The sequence below is a fragment of the Mastomys coucha genome, unplaced genomic scaffold (genome assembly GCF_008632895.1).
Source record: "Mastomys coucha isolate ucsf_1 unplaced genomic scaffold, UCSF_Mcou_1 pScaffold15, whole genome shotgun sequence".
Classification (NCBI taxonomy): Eukaryota; Metazoa; Chordata; class Mammalia; order Rodentia; family Muridae; genus Mastomys; species Mastomys coucha.
The window spans coordinates 118,103,009-118,121,474 of record NW_022196897.1 but is presented as its reverse complement, the minus strand read 5'-3'; the positions used below and the strand labels follow the sequence as shown (position 1 = coordinate 118,121,474).

General features: G+C 37.5%; 1 protein-coding gene and 1 long non-coding RNA gene across 7 annotated transcripts in view; one reads left to right on the top strand and one right to left on the bottom strand.

Annotated features, from left to right (window-relative positions):
* Positions 1 to 6,043, bottom strand: part of LOC116090983 — a 12,953-nt gene extending 6,910 nt beyond the window's left edge. Inside the window, exon 1 of the long non-coding RNA XR_004118879.1 lies at positions 5,833 to 6,043. This is a non-coding gene — a long non-coding RNA (uncharacterized LOC116090983). The remainder of the gene's footprint in view (positions 1 to 5,832) is intronic.
* The window catches only part of Gpcpd1 (glycerophosphocholine phosphodiesterase 1), a 47,679-nt gene extending 29,837 nt beyond the window's left edge, over positions 1 to 17,842 (top strand). For 3 of the 6 annotated variants that reach the window (XM_031371989.1, XM_031371990.1, XM_031371993.1), the window contains 11 exons: positions 439 to 493; positions 1,477 to 1,569; positions 3,068 to 3,088; positions 3,856 to 3,933; positions 4,354 to 4,393; positions 5,859 to 5,920; positions 7,113 to 7,178; positions 9,991 to 10,127; positions 10,686 to 10,821; positions 11,288 to 11,448; positions 16,189 to 17,842. In XM_031371989.1, the coding sequence (XP_031227849.1) occupies positions 439 to 493; positions 1,477 to 1,569; positions 3,068 to 3,088; positions 3,856 to 3,933; positions 4,354 to 4,393; positions 5,859 to 5,920; positions 7,113 to 7,178; positions 9,991 to 10,127; positions 10,686 to 10,821; positions 11,288 to 11,448; positions 16,189 to 16,378 (1,039 nt within the window). In that variant the 3' untranslated portion in view covers positions 16,379 to 17,842. The remainder of the gene's footprint in view (positions 1 to 438; positions 494 to 1,476; positions 1,570 to 3,067; positions 3,089 to 3,855; positions 3,934 to 4,353; positions 4,394 to 5,858; positions 5,921 to 7,112; positions 7,179 to 9,990; positions 10,128 to 10,685; positions 10,822 to 11,287; positions 11,449 to 16,188) is intronic. The other 3 variants (XM_031371991.1, XM_031371994.1, XM_031371992.1) reach the window with 1 other exon arrangement.
* The last annotated feature ends 624 nt before the right edge of the window (positions 17,843 to 18,466 follow it).

Genomic DNA, 18,466 nt, shown 5'->3' with positions numbered 1-18,466 from the left:
AAATCTTGGCTCTTACTTACTCTCCTCCTCCTTAATGAAATCAACCCTGTTGGTGTGTCGGTCATTCCCACTTCCCCATGTTTTGCCAGTATGAAGTCATTTGGAGGCTTTAAAAGTAGTACATTTCTTTTCAGTTTCTTTGTTCCCTAGAAAAAGACTGTTTTCCTTAATCAGGCACCTTACTTGTTTCCAAGAAAATATTCAAGTACAGGGAAGCTATGTATTATGATGTTGAATTTTCATTGTAAGTAATAGAGCTGGTGTTTATGAAATAAGTGCACATACCAGCCAAGAGTGTTCACTATCATATTTTGAATATAGTAAAATTAGCCTCAGCACAGAAGTAAGTCCCGTTTTCACTGTTGAAGATGTGGTGGAGTTGGCTTACTACAATGTTTCTTTTCTTTAGTACTTGATGACTGTATTTCTTTATTTCAGGCTAGCTAAAGTACAGGAAAATACTATCGCTTCTTTAAGAAGTGCTGCCAGTCATGTAAGTATCCTTTCTGTAAACAACTTTAGATTGTTGAGATAGAGACAGGGATCTCTTCCAGTTTGTACTAACAGATAAAAAGAAAACTACTCTGAAAATGTTTCTAAGTAAAGAATAAATATCTTTTGTTATTTGTGTTTAGATTTATAATGAAGATTTACATGTAAATAACAGAATGTATAAGAGTGTTTTGCCTACATGTGTCTAAGTGCACTGTTTGTGTGTCTGGTTTAGAGGCCAGAAGGTGTCAGATCCTGTCCAGCCAGAGTTATAACCATTTGAGAGTCATTATGTGGGTGCTGGGAACTAAACACAGATACTTTGAAAGAACAAAAAATGAGTAAGAGCTTTAAACTTCTTGTGTGCACACAATGCTCCCCCACCTTGAGATCGCTCATGCTGTTGAAAAAATAGCACGTAGCCTAAAATTCAAAATTTAGTTCAGCCAGCCTGTCCTTGAACTTAGGTGGTCCCCTGCTTCTGTTTCCCAACTGTTATGATTATTACAATTATGAGCCACTATGCCTCTTCTTCCTTTTTTGAGATAAAAAGTTCCTAATGCTTGGTTTTACATTGGAAATAATGCTAATAGAAGGTAGTGATTTTATTTAAAACTCATTGCATTTTATTATCTTTGGGGTTGGGAGGAGTTGCTGGCACTGTCTACATGTGGAGGTCAAAGGACAACTTGTGGGGATTATTGGTACCCTCCTCCTATCATGTGAGTCTTAGAGATTGGACTCAGGTTATCAGGCTTGGTGCCAAGTACACCTACCCACTGAACTATCATCTGGCTGCCTCTATATGATACTTTAAGAAATGTATCAATACATGTGTGAAATACCATATTGAAATACATTATTCTATACTGTAAAAGAAAACAAACGTAAACTTGATTATATTAAATTTTTTCTTTTATCCAATCATTAAGAGAAATGTGTTGATTGCTTGTTTGAAATACTTGCTTCCTTTTCTTCTGTCAGGGTGCAGCATTTGTAGAATTTGATGTCCACCTTTCAAAGGACTTTGTGCCTGTGGTGTATCATGATCTTACCTGCTGTTTGACTATGAAAAGGGTATGTTGATATTCTTATATTTTACTCTTACTGTAATAAGATGTTCAAAAACAAAGTTTGTTACATTTTTAGTTATTTGTTACAATTGGTAAATTCATTTGTTTAGTGAATTACTACCAGTTTCTTTTAGCCTTTCTATTATTAGGAGACAGTTTTGATGGGAATAATGATTTTCTAGAGTCAGGCATCAGTGTCATTGAATTTGCTTTTTGATGTTGCTAATAAAGGGACATGCCAAGTATTTTCTGTATTGGTCCCTTGGGTACAATATTGAGGCAGAAAAGGAAGATTATTTCCCCAGGACTCCATCTATTTCTGCTTCTTTTTCTTTTTTTTTTTAAGATTTATTGAGCCAGGCAGTGGTAGCGCACACTTTTAATCCCAATACTTGGGAGGCAGAGGCAGGTGGATTTCTGAGTTTGAGGCCAGCCTGGTCTATAGAGTGAGTTCCAGGACAGCCAGGGGAGAAAAAAAAAGATTTACTTTATAAATACATTGTAGCTGTCTTCAGACATACCAGAAGATGGCATCTAATCTTATTACAGATGGCTGTGAGCCACCATGTCGTTGCTGGGATTTGAACTCAGGACCTCTGAAGAGCAGTCAGTGCTCTTAACCACTGAGCCATCTCTCCCGCCCCTCTGCTTTGTATCTTAGTCAGCTGGCACAGTTTAGCCAAAGCTACAAGTGATCACAGTGGAGTGGTGTGGCATCAGCATACGGAAGGTCTCTCAGTCAAAGCAGATTAGATGGAGATACAGGAATTTGAGGACTACAGAGCAGCGAGACACAGCTGCAGTAGAAGCAGTAAGAAGAGAGAGGAGCATGTGATACAGGGAAGATCTGAAATACAAGTGAGATGTGAAAATGCATGTAGAATCCCGAAGATTTACTGTTACTGTTTTAAAAACTTACTGAAGCATATACACGAACCAAGTATTTTCTAAGGGACTTAAATTAGGAAGGTTCTTCTTGGATTTTTTTTTTAATTGAGTATAATTTTCAGTGATCTGGTTTAAAGTTGGCCAGTTTTCTGCTATTGGACAATAGAATTTGACAGGATAGCTGGCTTTACCTGCTTAGTAGATAGGAGGTTCTAAGTACAGACCTAGATAGGTACCCTTCTGTCTTTGTGGAATAGTGTCAGAGGACAAAGGGAGAGGATTCATCTATTCAGAGGAGCAATAGTGAAGGTCATTTTTGCTACAAGAGAATGTTATTTCTAACATAGCTTATTGAAGAGTATTATTGATCCCTTGTTTTCAGCAGACTGTCTTGTGCAGTTGAATCCAAATGAGTTGATGGGGGAATGAAAGTAATGAATTGTATCTATTTTTATCTTTGAGTTTTATTTTAAGTTAGCATTTTCATGTAAAAACAATTCACCCATGTCCGTTAAATGCAAGTAGTTCAGAAGATGAAATGAATGACAAATCTTCCTCCCCCTTCCCTTGATCTCATTCCCTTATTCTTAATAGTTTCTTGTGTGTCCTTCCAGAAAAAATTTGTGCATACACAGGTTTGTACCATGTTCATGAGTGAATATATTTGTGCAATGACTTTTAATGTTGAGTTGATTTATTGGTGGTACCTTAGTTCATTTCCTACAGTATAACATTTGATACGGCTTTAAAATATAGATTTGCCTGTGGAGGATACATGCTAGATCATGGTTCTAAAATATTGCTTATAGATAATCAGACACATTTTCATAGAATTTTTTGTGTGTGCACCTGCCACTTTTAGTACAGCTTAAATATTAAAAGGCTTAGAAAAATTAGAAATTGATTTGCAGCATTAAACCGCTTATAGTATTTGCATGTTGAGTTCCTAGGCATGTAGCATGAATAAGTGACAAGTGAAGTGGATACCGCATGAAGGAGGCAGTAAAAATGATGCCTGTCATCATGCTTTGCCATGGGTGGTTCCTCCCTTTCAGATGCCTCTTTCTTCCAGGCTCTGGCTGCCTGCAGTAAAGACAAAAGCCAGGAGCTCAGGTTATAACTCCGCTGCCTGCAGTACAAACAGAAGCTCAGAGATGAGAGCCTGTGCTCAGCATGTGAAAGGCTTTGGGCTCTTCTGGGACTACAAGGAAAAAATAAACTTTAAAAAAAAAAAAAAAAAGCTAGAACAAGAGCTCCTGTAGTGCTAAGTTAGAAGGACTTTTCTGCATGGGGTCATGATACCTAAGAGCTATCTCATCTTAAGTAAATTGAGATTGTAGGTGTATGTAGTGCAAACATTCAAAAATAGTAAAACAGATTTATTTCTCCCTTTTTCCAATAGAAAGTTGAAGCTGATCCAGTTGAACTGTTTGAAATTCCAGTAAAAGAATTAACATTTGACCAACTCCAGTTATTGAAGGTATTAACAGGGACACAAAATACAAATTTCCCTTCAGCCTTAGTATGGTTTACATTTGTATGATTTAGTAATACTCTCTGCACAAATGAATGACTATGCATCCAACATGCATGGGATAGTTTTTATACATACTAGGATCTTGGTATAATTTGTTTTACTGTGTGAGATTCCTTATCTCACCCCTAGTGGATACTTAAACAAACAGCTAAGTACAAATAGTTTTCTGAGTTTTTGTATCTTCGGCATTTGGTTATGATTTCATGTGCATACAATGCTTAGTTTAGTGTTTATTATTACTAAACTGGTAAATCCACATTTTATCTATTCTAGCTTGCTAGCTTTTCAAATTACTTTTTTTGTGATTACTTGCATCAACTATGGCTTTTTTTCTAATTGCATTTTGTGTTGTTTGTTTTCTAGCTTTCTCATGTGACCGCACTAAAAACCAAAGACCACAGACGTATGTGCTAGTTTGGAAACATTGTTTTTGTTTTATGATTGTCATAGATACAGTTTTATCTTTGCTCATTTTAATGACTATAGTATTGGTTCATCTGAATCTAATTTTGTAGATGTGAATAGATTTTCTACTAGGGTGTTTCATGCAAATAAGGATTTCACTACTTTCCTTAGTTTTATGTCAGTTCTTTCCAGAATCCTTAACCATTATACAGCTTCCAGTGCCAGAAGTTGAATCAGCTCTGTCCTCTCTAGCTGTGATGGATGGCAAATCACTTTACTGAACAGCTTCATGCTTCTGTGTCTTCCCAGAATGGCCTGCTTCCCACATTGCTGTTTAGTGCCTCTTTATACCCTCTCTCAACAGAGCTCAATGATTTATGTACCTCTTGAAACCCATTGCATTTGCACCCCCTTTAGCTGGAATATGTTATCTCTTGAAGGCAGGACAGTGGTTTCACAGTCCTAGAGACTACTTTCACAGTGTTCTACAAAGGACAGGTACTCAATAATGTGCTTTGTGAAAACCACTTAGTGACTGCCCTTGAGAAGGGTAATGAGGTGCTTTAGACACCAAGGTTATCTCAGTATGTGACTTCATAGGCTTACCTTTAATTATTCAAGTTTTTACTTAATTTTAGTTTTAAAATACATTTGAACTGTACATGGGGTGATTTTTTTTTTTTTTTTTTTTTTTTTTTTTTTTTTTTTTTGGTTTTTGGTTTTTGGTTTTTCAAGACAGGGTTTCTCTGTATAGCCCTGGCTGTCCTGGAACTCACTCTATAGACCAGGCTGGCCTTGAACTCAGAAATCAGCCTGCCTCTGCCTCCCAAGTGCTGGGACTAAAGGTGTGCACCACCACTGCCCGGCAACTTTTGTGCTTTTTAATCTATTTTGGATTAAGAGAATATGATAACAAAAGTAGCTGTAGATTTTATTTTTAAGGTAGTTTCATGTAGCTCACAATAGCCTCGATTTCCATATCCAAGGATAACTTTGAACTTCTTATCCACTTGGCTCTACTTTCCAAGTGCTGGGATTACAGGTGTATACCGTGCCCAGTTTTATTCATTCCTGAAGCTGGAACCCAGGGTTACATTCATGCCAGGTTATCTCTTTACCAACTGAGCTACAGCCCCAACTCTTAGATTTTCTTGAATCTGTAATTTCTGAGCTAATTTTGATGATACAACCCCAAATTCCATCAAGAGATGAGTTACTACTGGCTACTATTCAGAGTCCTCTTAACAATTATTTATATAAAAAGAATCACTTTGGGACCACAATGGATGGTATTTACATGAAGTATTACGAGCTAGTCTTTTTGCTAGATGCTTATTAGAAAATGGTTCTTAATGGTTAAAGATAGCAAATATAAGTCTTCAGAGATACTAAGCCTAGTGCACAGGCTGTCCTAAGGCTTGGGGTCATTTTACTTACCATGCTTTTATAATTTGAAATTTCAGAATCTTTCTCTGAGGAGGAAAATGCCTTTTCTGAAAACCAGCCATTTCCTTCTCTTAAGATGGTAAGTTCCTTGAGGGACACCTGGACAAGGCTATTTCATTGACGTCTGTTTGCATGAATGATTAAGCGGGCACTAAAATTAGTCTGTCAACATCAGCACCAATGTGAGCTTATGATGGGTGCTCTTGGGTGGGCGGGGGTGACTGAAGCATTTCATCACATAGCTCGGGTTGCCTAGGTTCTGGAACTCCTCGTTTTCCTGCCTCCTCCCAGATACTGGGGTTTCGAGTGCTGCCTCTCACCCCTAAGGCTGTGCTGCATTTAAAGAATAGCTTTAACTGTTCGCTTGAATATGACTTCCCTCTCACTGGCCTAATTTGATGACAATAATAAGTTTGTATATTTCTTTATAAAGTGAAGAAGGCACAGAGGGGAAGAGGTAGAAAGAATATGTGATGATGGAAGAGGCCTCTCTAGTATTTAAAACTTATAGTTTGGAGAGAACATAAAGAAGCTTCATTATTGAAAATAGGACATTTCAAAAATTCACTGTGAAAAGATCTAAAGCAAAAAATAGTATAAAGATTTTAAAAATTGGCTGCTCATAGTGGCACACACCTTTCTTCCCAGCACTCTGGGAGACAGAAAGAGAAAGATCTTTTCTTCAGACAAAGATGAGCAACTTGTATATTCTGCCTGCCCTCTTCCCTGCCCTGTGTGTGTGTGTGTGTGTGTGTTAGCCCTTTTGATTTATGGACCTCAGGATAATATAGTGTACTTTCTTGCGGGGAGGTATCATCATGGTATTTGTTAACAGTACCTTTACAAAAGAGTTTAAGTGATGGTTTTCATTTAATTTATTGATATATCTAAATATAATTCAGACAGCATGACACAGGTTAGGGTTGGGAGTTAAGATTAGAGTTCGATGTAGGAATAGGTAGGTTCTTCAATTCTTGCTGCCTATAGCTCACTTTAGATTTTAAAGGAATGATGGAAAAGGTTTTAGGTTAAGAGTCTTTTGTGGCGATAATTGTCAAAGATATTACTTGAACCTGCTGCTTTTTAAAAAATGTTTTTTTACTTTGTTTAATAAATCTATGTTTTCAGTTTGATATTAGAAAAGTTAGTTCACATTGACAAGACATTGGTAATATAGTCTTAGCCGATTTTTGTAATAATTCTGTTTTTTTCTTATTTTGCCATGCATCTTACCAAAACCAACACAATTCATCATCAACAAACAACACTAGGTTTTAGAATCATTGCCAGAAAATGTAGGATTTAATATAGAAATAAAATGGATTTGCCAACACAGGGTAAGTACTTTTTTTGTTTATTTTTTTTAATGGGATTAAGTAAAATTGAAATCTTGTTTCATTGAAGCACATGGATTGTTGGACCTTTTAGAATTGAAAAAAGAAGGGCTGAAGAGATAGCTCAGCGGTTAAGAGCACTTACTGGCTGCTCTTCCAGAGGTCCTGAGTTCAATTCCCAGCAACCACATGGTGGCTTACGACCATCTATAATGGAACCTGATGCCCTCTTCTGGTCATATACATAAAATATATAAATAAATATTTTAAAAAAGAGAGAGAATTGAAAAAAGAAGAAAAAACTGTTGTGTATATTTGTAAATATGGATATGGGTGCTATGAAATGCATGGGAAGGAAGAGGGCAACTCTTAGGACTGTAGTCTCTCTTCCACCATGCATCATGTACTTGTATCCTCTGCATCAATCAAACTCAGGTTGTCAATCTTGGGTAGCAAGTACTTTACCTGCCAAACCATCTCACCAGCCCTGCACAATTTTAATAAATAGGGTAAGGGTCTTTTGTGGTGACAATGGAGTTGTCAAAGACATTACTTGAACTTGTTGCTATTTTAAAAACTTTTTTTTTACTTTGTTATTTAGCAAAATAAATCTACCATGAATACTTTTAATTGCTGGATATATATTATACAAGTTTTGGTATATAAGTGGGCTAAGTATACATTAATAAAAAGTTTCTGGATATACTTAAAAAGTAGTTAAATTCTCACTATTTTTTTTATTTTCTTCATCAAATCATGTGTTAAGTAATAATTTTCTAAACACATTTTTTTTTTTAGCTTGTAATACTACTTTAGGAGAGGAAATTTCTGTGAATGTTTTCATCAATCCCAGGTTTAGTCATTCATTATCCAGAAATATTTACTGAGAAGATAATAAAGGCCAGGCATTTTCTAGGTGCTGAGAGCATAGATAGAATAAGGACAAAATAGGGTCCTAACAAGGAGGACAATGGTTGATTAACTATTGGAACTGGGGAGCACTTACTGCTCTTGCAGAGGATACAAGTACAGTTCTAAGCACCAGGTCCTCTGGCCTCCAGGCACATACCCACACAGAAACATGTAATTTTAAAAGTCTGTCTTTTAAAGATAGAAAAATATTGAATGTATTTATGGCTAGAGGAAAGTATGTATGATAAAAGATTGCATGGGGCCGTGCCGGTGGCGGCGCATGCCTTTAATCCCAGCACTTGGGAGGCAGAGGCAGGCGGATTTCTGAGTTTGAGGCCAGCCTGGTCTACAGAGTGAGTTCCAGGACAGCCAGGGCTATACAGAGAAACCCTGTCTCAAAAAGACAAAAAAAAAAAAAAAAAGGTTGCATGGGATGTGGAGTTCTCAAGTAGTTGTCATAATTGACCATTTGGACCAACAGCCTAGAAAAATAACTGCCTTCAAATCATGCTGTTTGGGAACAAGCTAAGATAGTCCTGGTACAGATAGAAGATTCTTAGCCAAGATTTTCCTAATACATAGTTTTTGTCTGTCTGCTGAGGCTTCTAGAATTATTTTGACTATTAAATTTTTTTGGAGGGGGGATACATGGGGGATGGTTTTGAGACAGGGTTTCTCTATATATCCCTGGCTATCCTGGAACTCTGTAGACCAGGCTGGCCTCAAACTCAGAAATCCACCTGCCTCTGCCTCCCAAGTGCTGGGATTAAAGGTGTTCACCACCACTGCTTGTCTCAACATTTATTATTTTGTATTAAAAATTAAAACTTAAGACTAATGTATCTTACGGATTCTGAAGATGATGTCAAAATTGTTAAGTCATAGTATATTGCAGGTTTCCACGGGTACAGCTTTTATTTTGTTAAGTTTAAAGCCAAAGCCTTTTGGTAGTTTAATGGATTCTTGTCTCAGCACCTGAATTATTATTGCTGTGCTATCACTAGATAACCATGTGGTCTTTGGCACTTACTTGTTCCTGGATTTTGGCCTTCTCATCTGTGAAGTAAGTGTTAGCCGACTCCATTAGCTAGAATCATGCCACACATCTTTAGTATAGTCATTATCAAAGAAGTTAAAAGAAACCAAATATTGGCCATCATGTGGTTAAAATATATCTCCTAAGCCTGATTAGGCAGGACTATAATTGATATAACTATTAAGAAACAGGTTTCTAAAGAAATTAGAAATAGAAATCTATCATATATCCCAGCTATCTCTCTTTCTGGGTATCTACCAAAAAGGACTGAGATCACTATCTTGTTAAGGTAATTATAGCCCCCTTGTTCACAATGGGCAAAATAAAGAGGCAGCCTGAGTGGCCATTACTAGACAAGCAGGCAAAGAAATAGTCATTAAAAGAATAAGATGTTGCCATTTGCCACATTAAATGGGCCTTGGGAAATTATTTGCTAAGTAGAAGAAAGCCATCCACAGAAGAAAAACTGCATGATTTTATTTATATAGGAAATCAAATTTTTATTTCAAAGATAGAGAACAAAACTAGTTACTGGGTGGTAGGAAGGGAATAAAGGAATGAGAGGCAGAGAATACAAAGCACTGTGTGAGGTAGGTAGATTGGTATGTAGGTGTAGACTGTAGGTACTTTGCTGTACATGAGATGAGCGTAACATAAGCCGAGTCTATCTGCTCCTGCACCAAAGGGCCAACTATGTAAAAGATGGATATGCTTCTTCGCTTTAGTTACAGTGTACTGTCTATAACATTCTGTGTGCTTTTGGGAAACACAGTACTGAATTTAAAGGGTTGGGCTGGTTGTTGTTGAGGCTTTCTCTAACCCTGCAGCTCTAGCTTTACCACAGCCTCTCAATTTCCTTTCTTACAGGATGGAGTATGGGATGGCAACTTATCAACATATTTTGATATGAATGTGTTTTTGGATATAATTTTAAAAACTGTTTTAGAAAATTCTGGGACGAGGAGAATAGTATTTTCTTCATTTGATGCAGATATTTGTACAATGTGAGTAATATTCCTTTTTTAAAAAAAAAAAATTGATTCTGTATTCTTTGATTGTAGCTAGGATTTGGGAGGCTATCCACATGGCATCCTCTCAGCCAGTTACCCATGGTTTCTTTTCTTCCTGAAAAGGGGGGGGGCACTTCTTTGTCAAGTGTACTCCACCACCCCTTTATGTCTGTCCTGTACTGGGGCCTGTAACCCTACACCTGGTATTTGTCCTCCATACCAGATATAAGCCCCAAGGGTTTCCCATTACCAGTTTCTGAATATAAAAACTTTTAAATCTTTACATTTGACTTGGTTGTATCTGAGTAATGTATTGGCCTTTCCTATTTGTTCTGCTTTTGAGAGTTTCTCAATCTGTAGATCCTGAATTCACTGTTGTAGTTTAGGCAGCCTTGAGCTTACAGTGATCCTTAGCCGCAACCTCCTGGAGCCATGATGCCTAGCTCTTTCTCTCTGTTTTGTTTCCTTTTTAGTAGTTTTTAGTAGTTTTAGTAGTTTTTCAAAGTTAATTATCTTTCTAGCAATCTTTCCCCCTTTATCTTGTCGGTTTAGGGTTCGGCAGAAGCAAAACAAATATCCCATATTATTTTTGACCCAAGGAAAGTCTGATATTTATCCTGAACTCATGGACCTCAGATCTCGGACAACACCCATTGCAATGAGTTTTGCACAGTTTGAAAATATCTTGGTAAGTTGTGTTTCGATTTTCTTTCCTTCATATGAACGCCCTGTATTTCCTTCAAGTGCTCTCATTCCCCACTCCCTCACAAATGTGCAACCTTTGTTTCTTTGTTACATGCACATACATGATGAATAAATAGATAAACACAGCTGGCTGAGTACATTACGGGTTGTTTGTATATAAGTTCTTATTTTGTTTTAGACAGTATTAAATAAGGCTTCCTATTGTAACAACTGGCTAAAGGTTTAATGTCAAGTAGAGAAATGACAATAATTGCACATTCAGTATGTGCTTATAAGTTATATTTATATATTGATGTTTTATATATATTATATATACACATATGGAAATTATAAGAAAAAAAATGTCCATTTTTTCCCCCTTGCATCTCCTTTAGAGAGCACTAAGCCAGAGTCTGATCCTTTAATATCTGTAATGACTACATTTCTTTAATGAATTTTTCTTCTTCTAGGGAATAAATGCCCATACTGAAGACCTCCTTAGAAACCCATCCTATGTCCAAGAGGCAAAAGCTAAGGGATTGGTTATATTCTGCTGGGGTGATGATACCAACGATCCTGAAAACAGAAGGAAACTGAAGGAATTTGGAGTAAATGGTCTAATATATGATAGGTATTTGTTTCTCATAAAAAATATCCATGGAATTTTTCAAAAAGTGTAGTAGTTTTTAGTTTTTAAACTATTAAATTTAGTTAAGTTAAAATTATGTAGTTCAGCCTAAAGTTTATCCTGACACTTGAGACCTTTTCCCAGATGTTGAGATGTCAAAAGTCACTTAAGCCCTAACCCAAATGTGTAATTTGTCGTAGAGTGTGGATACCTGTCTGTTTCACACTTGATGTCTGTCAAAACTTTTTCTGCAGTTGTTTTAGTTACTGAGTTGATAAGTTTGCAGTTCAGAGGGTGAGCCCATGCCCATCATGGGAGTGTGGCAGCAGGCAGGCATGGTGCTGGAGTAGTAGCTGACAGCTTACTTCTGATCCACAAGCAGAAAGCAGGGGGGTGGGGCAGGCAGGCAGGCAGGCCCTGGTGTGAACTTTTGTAACCTCAAAGTTTACTGCCTTGTGACATACAAGGCCTTGCATACCTCCTAATCTTTCCCAAATAGTCTACCAACTGGGGACCATATTTTCTCAGTGATCTCATTGAATTCTGTGGCTTTTTATATCTTTATACATTACCAGTGATGTATGTATCCAACTCAGGACATTTCCCTGACTTTTTAAAACCTTTATGCCCCTTACTTACCATCTTGATTTCAGCATAAATGGCCTCTCTGCTTATTCGGCTTTCTCAGGCTAAATCCTTGAAGTCTTCCATTGCAGTGTTCTTTAACCTCTCACTCTATTCTCCTCTGGAATCTTTCCTTTCAGAACATCCTTCGATGGGCTATTTCTTTTTCTTCAGAGAATAACTCCTGTACACTGAAATGTCACTTGTACAAGGACTATACTATTTTAAATAGTATCTTCTGTTCACAGGGCGCTTCACTTTGCTCAAGATCATGTATCACTGACACACATGCATGTAACATGTTATACTGTGTGTCTTTTCCTTTCTGGCCTCTTAGGAAACTGTACCCCCTGTTCCTAATGTGTACACTAGGCTGCACATTTTACTTTTTTTGTTTATGATCATCAGAGGCTAGGACAGTAAGATATAGAATGGGATCAAATATTTGTTGACTAGATACAAAAACCAGCTTCCCGGGGATTGGTATGTTAGATTTAAGTTTAATAGCTGTTAATAATATTAACTTAGAAAGTTGATTTAGTAGAAAGATGTTTTAGGTTGTAAAAAAACATTGACTTGATGGAAGCACAAAGTTTTGACCAGAACTGCTTTAAGAAAAAGCAAAAGTATACTTTCCTTGGATTAATTCATACTACTCTTTGTCCTACTAACTTATATCATTCTTTAATAAAGATTTTACTCCCACTATTTTGTCTGAACTGGTCTAATTTGTTCACTTATTTACTTCTTTTGATTTTGAAGATAGGGAGGGCTTTACTCAGGCTGCATGCAGTCTTGCAATCGTCCTGTCTCAACTTTCCAAAGACATCACAGTTGAATGCTGCCGTGCCTAGCTGGTCTGCTGTCTGACTTACGCATCTACCTGCCTTTTAAACCAGTTGGTTAATTTTGTCTAAAACAGTGATTAGCCAGTTTTTTTAAAAATAGGTGCTTCTAACTAACAAAATAAAAACTTATTTTATATATTAACAATTTGATAAAAATACTGGCTTCATTAAATGTTGGGAGTTTCTATGTGTATCCGTGAGTATGCAGATGAAGAAATGACTGCAGATATTTGGAGACAAGGAAGGTGTAAGGTAATTCCATAGATGACTCTAAGGAAGACAAATTTAAACAGATCTTCCTCTCAAGGGCTTTCATTCTGGAAGCCGAATGTAGGATGGTATTATAACAAGTGCTGAGATTAGATTCTTCCTTGTTCTTTGAAGTGAACAAACAGAGTTGGTCAGATTTGCTTTGATGGGACTTGCATTTCAGGCATGGGCCCAGCATGAAGCAGGGTAGAACTGTAGGGGCAACTGTAGGGCCAACCTGGCATGGGCTCCACTTAGGATCCAAGAGACAAGGGAGGTTATATTGGTGTGCATATAGCATAAAAATTCTAATAGTTCTCTAAGGCTTATAATAAAAACACTAGTTTTTTTATTCCTTTAATTGTCTGTGGGCAAGTTCCCGACTTCTTGTGCTTTGTTTTTCTTTTTATGTGGTATTTACCAGTATGTTTCTAAATAGACAGATTTAGAAAGTTTTGAGTATTAGTGATTTGGATTAGAGCCTTTGGGGCATTTATGAAAGAACAGTGATAGAAGTGTGTAGGTTTGGTTTGGTTTTTGTTTTATATCCTCAGAACATAACAGTATAATAATTAAATTCATATAAATACCATAACTTATAATTCATATAATATTTTTTGTTTTGTTTTTGTTTTTGTTTTGTTTTTCAAGACAGGGTTTCTCTGTGTAGCTCTGGCTGTCCTGGAACTCACTCTGTAGACCAGTCTGGCCTCGAACTCAGAAATCCACCTGCCTCTGCCTCCCAAGTGCTGAGATTAAAGGCGTGCGCCACCACCGCCTGGCCATATAAATATTTTTTATTTAAGGCCTATTTTGTAAGAGAACAATTAAGTAGTTGATGGGAGGCAAGAGAGGGACAAGCTGGGATTATACAGAAGCGCGTGAAGACTTAAAGTCTGTTCTTTTCCCCTATCTCTCTTGCTCCTTTTTGGAGTTGATGGTGATGTTTGAGACTAAACTTGGGGCCATTCCCAATGCCACTCTGCCACTGGTCTGTGTTCCTGTGCCCCCAGCATGAGTCAAGCTGGGCTCTGAAGGATATGCCTGCAATCTCAGTGCTTGCACAGAAAGAAGCAAGAGGAGTAGGACTTCCAGACCTGCTTGGCTATAATAGACTTGCTATCTGCCATGCCAAAGCCAGATGGTAATTTGATAAAACTGTAAAGGCCATCTTGAATTAACCACTCCCGATAAAATGTTAGAAAATAAAGTACAGCAGCTTTATACCACTAGTAGGGGCTGTCTGTACAATCTGTGCTTTAATTATTTTGTATAGTAGTAGTTTTTTGTCATAAAAAAAACCATTAAAAATCAAAGAAGACTGTAGATGAGTTGCTCTAGTGTCTACTTAGCATACACAAGTGGCTGGCCATATCCCCAGTGTCAGTTTAAAGGATGTGGTGGCCCATGACACTAATCCTAGCATTTAAGGTGGAGATAGCTGGATCAGAGGTTCAGGCCCTGGTTCTCTATCAGAAGTCACTTCCTACTAGGGTTTTCTAACATTTTGCCACTCTGTTCCATTGTTATCATTGAGAACTTTGAAATCATATTGGTTTTTGTTTCTTCTAGTATTTGTTACCTCTGTGAAACTTGGGAGAATCTACTCTTTGTTAGCAGTGCTCTGGAATCAGAGATGGACCTTCTTCTAAGTCTGTTGTAACCCCCCTTCTATCCTGTTGGTATATGTTATGTCACTAAAGACTGGGCTTGGGTTTAGCATATTTAGTACAGTTTTTGCCTAGCATGCACAAAGCCCAGAGTTTATTTTTACCACAGCATAAACTTGGTGTGATGGTGCATGACTGTAGTCCCAGCACTCACAGGAGGCCAGACATGAAACCTTATTTGGGGGGAGGAAGAGATCCAGAAGTTTGGGATGGGACTGTTGCTCAGTGGTAGTGTGTACACAGTGTCTTGGGCTTATCCCTGGTACTGGATAAAAGATAGGGAATGTTGTACAGCATTTCTGGAATTCCTGTATTTATTTCTAGATTTATTTCTTTTTTATATAATCCTCTGTGTCATAACTTTTGGACCACACTTGTAATCCTTTCCCTGATTTTCTGTTTTCATTCTACTTTGGAACCTTTTCATCTGTTCTTACTGAGCTTTCCACGTAGGCTCAGTGTCACTGCTCTGTCTGCTATTTGGCATACTCCTGTACTTTGAAATTCCCTTTAATCAATGAGACATAAGGAGAGTATGAAGTTAGATGCTTAGCTTGGGTGGGTGGGTGAATAAATAGATGGTTGTTTTTCAGTGCTGGGAACCAAGCCTCACTCATGCTACAGAAGTACTATACCTCAGAGTTAACCCTTCAGCTCTGCTTTTTTTTTTTTTTTTTGGTTTTTCGAGGCAGGGTTTCTCTGTGTAGCCCTGGCTGTCCTGGAACTCACTCTATAGACCAGGCTGGCTTTGAACTCAGAAATCTGCCTGCCTCTGCCTCCCAAGTGCTAGGATTAAAGGTAGCCCTGCATTTCTTTAACAGAAAATCTTTGTGTTACTGTGCACATATATTTAATAGAGGTAGAATGTATTCTAAGACTGTCTTCCCTCCTGTGACATCATGAAAATTCTTTCATGACCCTGTGTTGTTTATTGGTTTTCCCAGGGAAGCATATGAAGCTGGCCTTTGCCTGTAAGCATGCCTCATCCACCAGAGGCACGTTTCTGGGCTCTCTGGTCATTTGTGACTTAAGTCGCTGGAGACAAGTTCCAGCTCTCAGAAGGTTTTCCTCCTGTAAAATAAGGCACCACCAGTTGTATACTTCCAAAAACCACACTAGAGAACTACAAATTCCATTTTCTAATTCAAGAAATTGCTTTATAACTAGGATTACAAAAGAAAGTTCTATTCTGAATTATTTGAAAAATGAGAATTAATTCAACTAATGCTTTGATCTTTATCATTATCATTAAGGATATTCCAGATAGTTTTAAAATAAATTTTCTTAGAAGGTTAAAAGTCAGTCTTTAGTAAACATGAAATTATATTTTTTGTGTGTCTGTTTCACCATAGGATATATGATTGGATGCCTGAACAGCCAAATATATTCCAGGTGGAGCAGTTGGAGCGCCTGAAGCAAGAATTGCCAGAGCTTAAGAACTGTTTGTGTCCCAGTGTTAGCCACTTCATCCCTTCTCCTTTCTGTGTGGAGCCTGATATCCATGTGGATGCCAACGGCATTGATAATGTGGAGAACGCTTAGTTCCTAGTGCACAAAGGACATTTAGGGGTACATCGCTGCTCTGATGATGTTCACTTTTCACCATTGAGCACTGCTGTTGCCTCTTAGGTTTCTCAGTCCAATGAAGCAATAATGAAGTATTTTATTATTTCATTTATAGTTCCCGCAAGAATATCAAGTATGCTATTTATCACTTGTCCAGGTATAATTACCAACCAGTCTCTGTACAATGAGAAAATATACTGTTAAACATTTCAATGAGATATCCAAGCCTATAATGGTGAATCTTCATTAAAAGCATAATACTTGGAAATTAACTATATAAATATCTCATTTAAAGTTCAGGCTTTTCATTTGATTAAGTCTTAAATCTCCAGTGCTTGAGAAAAATGACTGCATAATTATACCTGACCATGGAAAAACTAAGTACCTCAATGCATGCATTTGCACTGGTGGCTCCAGCTGCACACATCTGTGTCATCCATGTACATAGGTATCTTTACATGGTTGATAGGAACTTGCACCATTTTCCTTTAATATAAACCTCAGATTGCTGCCATTTCCCACTTGACCCAAACCAGCCTGCAGATGAACCTCAAAACTTGTTTCACAAACAATTCAAAGCTATTCAAGTTCCAGAATGCTGCAGGGTAACTTAATGTATAAAGCATTTGTAAAACGTACATATTGCATATATAGTAGTGTAGATCAGAATGTATAAATTTGACTCAATGCATGCTTTTGGTTTTAAGCATGAGATTGCACATGTTTACTGTTAAGTCCTTGCATCTGGTGCTAGGTGAGTGAGATGTTAAGGACATAAAATATTTTGTCGCCTAAAAAAACAAAGTCTGTTTTAGACACTTTGAGTATGCTTATTTAGTGTCTCACTACCTAGTAAATGTAATTGCTGTGTGTGTTACACAGCAGTTAAGTTCCCATGCAGAAAAATAAATGTCCTGAATTCTCAAATTGGTATTCTTTATTGTTTAATATATATCATGTATGTAATTTATTTAGGAATGTAGATCTTACTGTATATAAATGCATGCTTTTAGGATTATACTAAGATTTCTTTAGAAGCAGATTGTATTGATAAAACTGTAACTTCAAAATGAATGTTAAATAAAATGACAGATTTATTTTTTCCTCATCTTAAAATGAAATTTCAAGAAGGTATTTTATAGAATGGTTTTATAATGGTATTCTGCCTGACAAATAGAAATTTTATTCTGCTTGTGGGCCGGCTCACTACACTTTCTGTGTCCTGCTGAGGCAGTCTGTTCATGTATCGACATTTGATAGAAGCTAAAAACGTAAGATAAGACAAGTTGTACCTTTTTTTAATTATTTTTTTATTTTTTGAGACAACCTATGTAGTCCTGGCTGTCCTGGAACTGAACTCACTGTGTAAGCCAGTTGGCTTTGAACTCTCAGATACATCTGCCTCTGCCCCCTAAATGGTATTAAAGTCATATGCCACCACCTTTGGCTTCCTGATTTGTTCTTAACTGGCAACAATGGGGGTTTGGGTCACTTTTTCACTGTGGGAAGATGGGGTCTGAAAACCTATAGTATTATATTTCTAACATGTTTAGTGGAGCATAATTTAGAACACGGTCTTCTATAAGGGTACTTCTATATCCTTTCCCATGTTGAATGAATCTTTAATATTTCACATAATCAGGTACCTTCAGAAAATGTAATTTGTTTTTCTTTATAGACCCATGCACCATGTGGCCACTTTATGCCTCTCTGGTTTTGTTCTGTGGCCATTCCCATGTATTTGCCCTCTTAGCTCCATGATGGTGTACAGGACAGAAGGGAAGCAAAAGGGTGCAGCAGAGAGCTTACAGAGGAGTTCTAGGGAGTGGGTTTCCAAGCAGTTTAGTTTGCTGAGAAGAGCTAGGCTGTTGTACCAGAGCCTGGCCACTCGTTGATTAGACTGAGCTAACCCAATGCCTCCAAAAGCTGTCACCTCTGCACTCAGCCACTCAGTCTGTGCCTGTGTGTCCTTTGCTTGGGACCTTTCCTGATCACCTTGCCCACACTCCTGCTGCATCGTCTAACTTTATCCACTGCCAACACTTTTGAAAAGGGGGGGACTCA